The following is a 7,755-nucleotide window of genomic DNA, read 5'->3' on the forward strand; positions in this document are numbered from 1 at the left end:
TGTGTGTGTGTGTGTGTGTGTGTGTGTGTGTGTGTGTGTGTGTGTTACTGATCCATAAGTTTCTGTAACCATGTGTTACAGAAACTTTCATGGAGCTGCGTTTGCTCCTCTGGTCTTGATCAATATTCCATCCTGTGTTTTTTTTGTTGTAAAACAGAAGTTTGTTGTCATGACGTTCAGCTCCACCAAAGCAGAAGATGAGATGTCATCGTGTGGTCATCGTGTGCTGCCCTCTGTCTGGAGCTCTGATGGTTAAAAATTAGTTTGTCTTGTAAACATCTGAGGAACTAAAGCTCATCGACAGATTGTCTGAGCTGACTGAAACTGGGGCTGTCCTTCGCAGGAGGCGGGGCTCAGGACGGCTTAATGTCTGAAGTGCTCCACCTTAGAGCGAGCTGGAGCTGAAGATGTGGATGATTTGGACGTTAAAGTCTGCATCCCCCTGAGGACTCCGGGAACCATCACCAGGTAACACATGCAGGGTCGTCAGGGCAACGCATCACTTCCTGTTCCCCCATCAGCAGCTGGTCCCGTCCCTTTAAACCTTCAGGCTGAACCTGAAGGAGCACCGTTCTGCTGCCTTTTTGTGTTCCCGTACCCGGCTCAGCGGCGTCTTTGAGCCTGCCGGCTCGACTGATTGGTCGACAGGTGACAAGCCGATTAGTTTTTTCTAACAGGACGTTTTGTCCCGAGCTGCAGCAGAGAGCAGGCTCCAGGTTTTTAGGAGGATTTCTGGGTCTCAGACTCAGCAGATTACTTATTCCTCATGAAAAGGCCCGACGCCAGGACATCACAGGAGCTTAACAGGAAGTCGCTGCACAGAAGAACAAAGGCTTCTCAGCGCAGCGTTGTTAGACCTCTGATTGGTCAAGTGTAGCGTGTCCTACCACAGGTCAACTTCACCTTCACGCTCAGCTCGCTCCACCACGACAAACCGGTACGCCGTCCACATCATCCACCCATCATCATTACCTGTGAGAGGAACACCTCACACGCCATCATAGCCCCGCCCAATCTGAGATAAAGGCCACGTTCTGGCACTGTGAGGTTTCCAAGACACTCTCCTTGCCTCGCTACACTTTGATGATTTGTTTTATGTTGTCTGATCTCTGATCAGCTTCACGAGGTCTCGGCCTGTCAGACAGTGAGTGACTGCCGACCGCGGTCAGCAGGGGGCGCTGTGCTGTGAGCGCCTCCTTAACGTGTTAATGAAGCATGACCTCATTAGCTGACTGAGAGTGTTGTGACCCAAAAACCACACAAAGGACCTCTCACTGTCTGTTCAGCTGTTTGCAGGAGAACAATAAAGATTAGTCAAAGTAATGACGCGTACAAACACGATTTCAGCTCTCAGCCACGCCCCCCGCCTCTGCAGATGAACTGGTAGAAAAATAAAAGCTTCTAATAAAAAGTTTGGTTTTGGTAGAACTTGTTTGTTGTTTGCAGTTATTTCCTTTTTTAGTGACAATAAATTCTAATGTAACATAAAAAATAGAAACTAAATGTTTCCATTTTGTGGTTTATTAAAACCACGAAGCGGTTCTAATAACATCGCATAGATGACGGCTTTAGGACCTGCGGGAAACCGTCAGAGAACAGACCGGCCTGAGTTGCAGCGCATCATGCCAACGATAATTAACATGATCAGGCAGGAAGTGCCCTGACTCCGCCCTCCAAAATAAAACCCCATGCTCGGTCCGATGTTAAAATAAAAGCCTTGACAGTGGTTCAGTATTTTTGCTGCTCTCGTCTGCAGTCATTCGACTCCAGTCATAAGTTAAAAACTCGTTTCTGCTGCAAACAGCTGAGCAGAGATCAGGACAGCAGACACAAACGTAAATGATAATAAATTCATATTTCAGCATGCTCACTATCCACTGGGACGGTTTCTCTTTTATATGCTTCATTTCCTGAAAAGGATCGAATGTGTTTGTAGTTTTAATGAACTTTATGACTGATATTATTGATCATCTGTCCTGATGCTCATGTTGATGACTGTGTTTGTTCATATTTACTGTGACGATTGGGCCTCGTTTCTCTACAGAGGGTTGTGCGGTCAGCTGAGCGCACCATCCGCTCCGAGCTCCCTGACCTGCACTCAATCTACAGCAGGCGGTGCTGGACCAAGGCCAGGAAGATCGTGAAGGACCTCAGCCATCCCAACAACGGACTGTTCTCTCTGTTGAGGTCAGGAAAGCGATTCCGCTCCCTGAAGACCAACACAGAGAGACTGAGGAGGAGTTTCTTCCCGCAGGCGATACGGTCTCTCAATCACACCACCACACAGTACTGACCCACACATATAGTTCTTACACACACACACACTGGACATTCTGGACATTGTTTTCACTTTATCACTTAAATCACTTTAAGCATATTTGCACTGCACAAGACATAATGTGGATCACACAACACTGGTCACTACATTCTTCATTTCCGGTTAATACTTGTACAGCTGCTGTTATTGTGTATATATTTATTTATATTTATATTTATTCATACATTCTTATATAGTTCTATATTGTGTATTTTGTTGTACAGTTATTTTATTTTCAACTTTAATTTATATATTTTATCTTATTCTTTCCCAGTTAAATTTACCCTTCATTCTAATTTGTGTTGTACAGTTATTTCATTTTTAACCTTAATTTATATTTTATTCCTTCCTAGTTAAATTTACCCTTTTTAATTTTTCATACTTATTTCATCTTATTCATAGCCTTTTCCTTTTTTGTTTTCTTTAGGTCACGAGCAGTTGTCCAAGCATTTCACTACATATCGTACTGTGTATGACTGTGTACATGACAAATAAAAATTTGAATTTGAATTTCTTCAAAAATCAAGTCTCAAAACACATTTTCAAAATCTACATGAAAGCTTGAACCGTGTTCTTGGTTCACAGCGTGCGTATCCTTTAGGGGTATGGAATGAGCTCTTCTGCAGTATAAAAAGTGAAACTGAGGTAGTTTTATTTTGAAGGAGAGGAAAGGAAGCGCGCGTTTGTCTGCTGGGCTTGTCTGTACACAGGGGGCGGGGTTTAGTGGTAGAGGGTGCAGCGGAGGTTCAGTGTGTTCGGAGCTTCGGTGGCGCCAGCAGCTCCCAGCTCTGCCCGCATCTCTGCGCCTTCTCTCGGGTTCTGTGCGTGCGGCGGCTCCGGGGAGGCTCGGAGCTCCCTGCGGACCGCCCGAGGACACCCCGCAGCGTATTGCGGACGGCACCGGCGGAGACCTGAGGGCCCGGTTCGCGCTCCGGGGTTTTCAGGTGAGGTCCAGGTGGGCTCGGCAGGTGTGTCTCCGCGGGATGCTCCCGCCCTGAGCTCTGTTGGGAGATGCTGCCGTCCGGGACCTCCAGGCGGGACAAAGCGGCGGTCCGAGAGCGGTTGGAGGCCTCCGTGTCCGGGCTCGGGGAGCTGGAGCTCCTGCGGCGGCGGCAAGAGGTGCTGGTCCGGGCCGCGCTGGAGCTCCGGGAGCCGCGAGAGGAGGAGGAGCGGCAACGGCGAGAGGCTCAGCTGAGCTCGGAGGAGAAACTGCTGGAGGGGAACATCCTGCTGCTCCGGAAACAGCTGGTAGGTCCTCACCTGTGTCTGTCTATGACCTCTGACCTCTGTGAGCCTGGGTCAGGGTGCAGGGAGTGGTCAGCCTGACGGTCACGTGCAGAGCTGCAGGTAGTCAGCTGATCATCTCCCATGACATGTGAGCAAAAACCATTTAATATTTACACTTCTCCATATTTTACATGAAAAACACTAAAAATGTGTTTGTGAAAGAAAAGAATGTCGTTCATTAATAATTAAAAGTATACGTTTATATTAAAATGAGTAAAACAAACTTATTTTATCATTATGCATCATTATGTTATCATAAAGAAATAACTTTATGTTGTTATTTACATCAATAAATATTCAAAATCAATTATTTATTTCTGGTGAATTTGAACCTGCTGGGCGGGTTTCAGAAAATCGAGTTATTAAATTTAAATTTTAGGTTAAAATCAGTGAAAACACAGAATTGATCGATCGATCGGTAACAGCAGAGACGAGGAGGCGGAACCTCACAGTGGGTGTGCAGCAGACAGAGATGAGATGAGGACTGAGCACAGAGCCCTGAGGAACTCCTCAGGCTGACCTGAGATCAGCTCACCTGTGGCAGGTATGCTAGAGCAGTGGTTCCCATGGCGATAATTTATCAGAGGAAGAGGAACAGGCTTCTGATTTTTCCCGAAGATTTTCTATGAGGCCTCAAAGCTGCTGATCCATCAGATTGGAAAATCACCTGTTGTCAGGCCACGCCTCCTACATCAGTTGTGGGACAGTCACACCTCTATGGCTGAATGTCTCCTGCTCTGTTGTCGGACTTGAGAACATCTGCGTACCTGCACAAACCTGGACTTCCTGTTTGAGTCGGCGTCACCTGAAATGAGCGACTGAGTTCAGAAACATATCAGGAAGGTGTTCACTGAGGGCGGAGCTGGAAGTGAAGGTGTGAGGCACATCTAAATCGGCTGTTTTGTCGCTCAAACTTCGGCATCACGTGGACGGCTGCAACCAATCATGTGCCTCATTCCCACAATCCAGAGCTTCACTGACCCAAAAACAGGCGCACGAACACAGCTTCAGGCTGACGTGAAGCTGAAACCAAAAAGGTCAAAGGTCAGAGACCAAGGAAGCTTCAAGTTGGGAAGAAAAAAAACAGGAAGTGATGTCACACCGAGGTTGATGTCAGGCTGAAGCTGAAGATGTGGAAACGCTGGAACGGGCCCGGCCTTCACTTGGATCTCCACTGAGAGCACTTCCTGTCAGTTGACCGTCAGCTGTTGTCCCCGTGCTGCGTTCAGGTGCCGCTCCTCACACGCCGGCGTGTCAGTAAGAGCTTTGAAGTGTGGGCGTGAAGTCAAACAGGATGGAGGCGCACAGAGGGGAGGAAGAGTCTCCTCGTCTTCATCTGCTCGGTCAAGGCGCATTCAGGTGCACGTTGGGAAGCCTGGACATGCGGGCGCTGTGTTCTTGTCCAGGATCTGACCTCAGATCTGCTCCCGGCTCACATGTCTGAGCTGGTCGAGCATTTGTTTGCTGTCTGTCCTGCAGCTGAAGCTCTTCCTCGCAGTCTGGATCGCATTAGTGACCCCCCACCTCCCACCACATTCAGCCCTGCCCCTCCCCTTACGAACAAATGGAGATTCCTGCGAGCGGCTGGAAACTCTGCAGCTCGACTTTCAGCTGAGACACAAACCAGGCGGCTGACTCATTCTCTAAAATCAGACTCAGAACGGACTGAGTGCGCTCAGAACGCTCTGTGTCTCACAGCTATTCTGATCCGACCCGTAATGTCCACAAACTCTGAACCGAGTGGCTGCTCTGACCTCTGACCTACTGTGTACTGTCCTGTGTGCAGTAGTATTGTGTGTACTGTGTGTACTGTGTGCAGTAGCACTGTGTGTACTGTACTGTAGTATGTACTGCTGTGACGTCAGGCTGGGCGCCATGTTGCTGTTTGGAGGTTTCTGATTGGCCCGTGGCTCATGCCGCTCGCTGTCGGCTTGTGCAGACCGTCGGCCGCAGTGCCGCTCGAGCTTCTTCACTGAAACCAGCTGATCGCTGCACAGGTGTCGAAACAGAGTAATCTGATTACAGTAACCTGTAACTTTATAGGGACATCAGTGTCGTTAAACATGGTGTTTTTGTTCTTTTTGGAACAGCTGATTGATTTGTGACATCAGCTCTGTTTTTACGATCAGACCGACGCTGGCGCCTGATTGGCTGCTCTGTGGTGGGCTGCAGAGCGTTTGAACGCAGCAGGGAGGAGCTTCCAGGCTTGAAACGGAGCTCGTGCTGCTGCACATTAAAGCGCTGAGGACCGACGCAGTCATGAGGTCAGCTCTTCGCTCTTTATTGGAACAGCATGATGGTGAAGAGGCAGGCTTTTATTTTGAAGGCTCACAGAGGTCCTTTAAACGTTTCTTAGGGTGAATTCGTAAAGCTGAACGAGCAGACATACAGCAAGCTATAAGTAGAAACAGTGTTACCTGGGCGAACAGGTGGGCTGTCCCGATTCGTTTGTGTTTTTGTGTCTTTTCGGGCATTAACTGGGCCACTGAAGCCACTCTGAGCTAAAATCTGTGTTTTTTGAATGGTGTCAGGTAGATAGTGAATTTAAACCTTTAAGTCCTCTATGTGTGTTTTATAGTTGGAGCATGCTCAGTGCTGCAGGACGGCTGCGTGTGTGTGTGAGGTCGTGTTTAGCCTCAGCATCGATCTGACCGAAGCCGCTTCGTCCCGAGTGGTTTAAAATATCACCACGTGGAGACTGAGGCCAGCAGGCAGCTGATAGAGAAAACAGCTGGATGGGTTACACACACACACACACACACACACACACAACAGAGTAACACACACACAACAGAGTAACACACACACACATGATCCTTTATTATTGATCGACTATTGATGATGTATTGGTGGCAGCAGCTGTGTGTGTGTTGCAGTTCAGTTGCAGGAATGCAGCACATGACCCGCAGCAGCGCCGCATAGCCCGCATGTTTTCCATTGTAGCGGGGGAGGGGCTGCTTCAGCCTGTGTGTGTGTTTGTGTGTGTGTGTGTCAGTTTGTTACCTTCGGTCTCTGTTTATAGCGACATGTTTTGTCACATGACTTCCTGTTTGTCCTTAAAGCCTTTCAGGACGTTTCGATGTGAAAAATGTTTGAGGTGATTTTGGATGTTAGAGTCAGCTGGTACTTCCTGTGTAGTCGACGCTGATTTGTCTGAAGTCTGAGCTGCTTCCTGTTCTTCCATCAATAATCAGTAATCAATAATCTTACGGTCTGAGGCCCGGTGGTCTGTCCTATGACCATCCAGGATCTTTGGTGTCTCTGTGACCTCTGACCTTCAGTGTCTGGTCTCACACTGATAAGAGTCTCCGGTTTTCTTCTGTTTGTGCTCAAAGCTTTTATTTTTATAAGCAGGACCAATCAGGGGCAGCGTTACTGCTCTGAGTCTGAGGTCTTCACATCAGCTCCGCCTCCCTTGCGTGCTCCTGAAGTTTGATCTTTCAGCTGATCTCAGGTGTGTTCTCTCTGGGATGAGTGCTCCTGTTCTTCTTCTGCTGTTCGGAGCAGAGACGAAACAGGAAACAGCGGACCCCACGGCGATGAAGAGGAAACCCTCAGACGGAGGGTCTTTTTTTGACGGTTAAAACAAAACAAGAAAAAAGTTCGAGCCTGAAAATAAAAACCTGAGAATAAAGAGAAAAATATTTTTTTAGAAATACGTGAAAAGAGAAAAGTTGAGTTTGACTTTTGCTGCACACGTGATGACAAAAACACAAAAGTCCAGATTTAAAAGTTCAGAAACCTCAAAGATAAAAACCATAAAAATGTTTTTAAAATGAAGAAAAATACTTTTGACTGATTTTAATACAAAGGTCAAAGGTCGTCTGTGAATAACATAAATCAAAAGTCCAGATTGTCACCTTTTATTCTCTGTTAGTCATTCAGACTGTGGTTGTTGTTGTGTGTTGTTGTCACGGCGGTGTGCGATCTCAGCTGTTTGTGTGTCAGAACTGTCTGAGGAGGCGGGACGCCGGCCTCATTGCTCAGCTGCAGGAGCTCGACCGACAAATCAGTGACCTGCGATTGGACACCGGGACGTCACATGAGCCCGACAGCCGACCGAGCTCAGGTACGCCGTGTGTGTGTCTGTGTGTGTGTGTCTGTGTGTGTGTGTGCGTCTGCGTCTGCGTGTGTGCGTGTGTGTGTCTGTG

The 7,755-nt window shown here is 47.8% G+C and overlaps 1 protein-coding gene across 3 annotated transcripts in view; it reads left to right on the forward strand.

Annotated features, from left to right (window-relative positions):
* Positions 1-2,918: 2,918 nt before the first annotated feature.
* dact1 (dishevelled-binding antagonist of beta-catenin 1) overlaps positions 2,919-7,755 on the forward strand; it is a 13,210-nt gene continuing 8,373 nt past the window's right edge. Inside the window, exons 1-3 of one of the 3 annotated variants that reach the window (XM_005751763.1) lie at positions 5,434-5,601; positions 5,734-5,903; positions 7,553-7,673. In XM_005751763.1, the coding sequence (XP_005751820.1) occupies positions 5,898-5,903; positions 7,553-7,673 (127 nt within the window). In that variant the 5' untranslated portion in view covers positions 5,434-5,601; positions 5,734-5,897. Of the gene's footprint in view, positions 3,566-5,433; positions 5,602-5,733; positions 5,904-7,537; positions 7,674-7,755 lie in introns of those variants that run through there. The other 2 variants (XM_005751760.2, XM_005751761.2) reach the window with 2 other exon arrangements.

Source organism: Pundamilia nyererei, unplaced genomic scaffold (assembly GCF_000239375.1).
Source record: "Pundamilia nyererei isolate P.nyererei 1_Seehausen unplaced genomic scaffold, PunNye1.0 scaffold00325, whole genome shotgun sequence".
Taxonomy (NCBI): Eukaryota; Metazoa; Chordata; class Actinopteri; order Cichliformes; family Cichlidae; genus Pundamilia; species Pundamilia nyererei.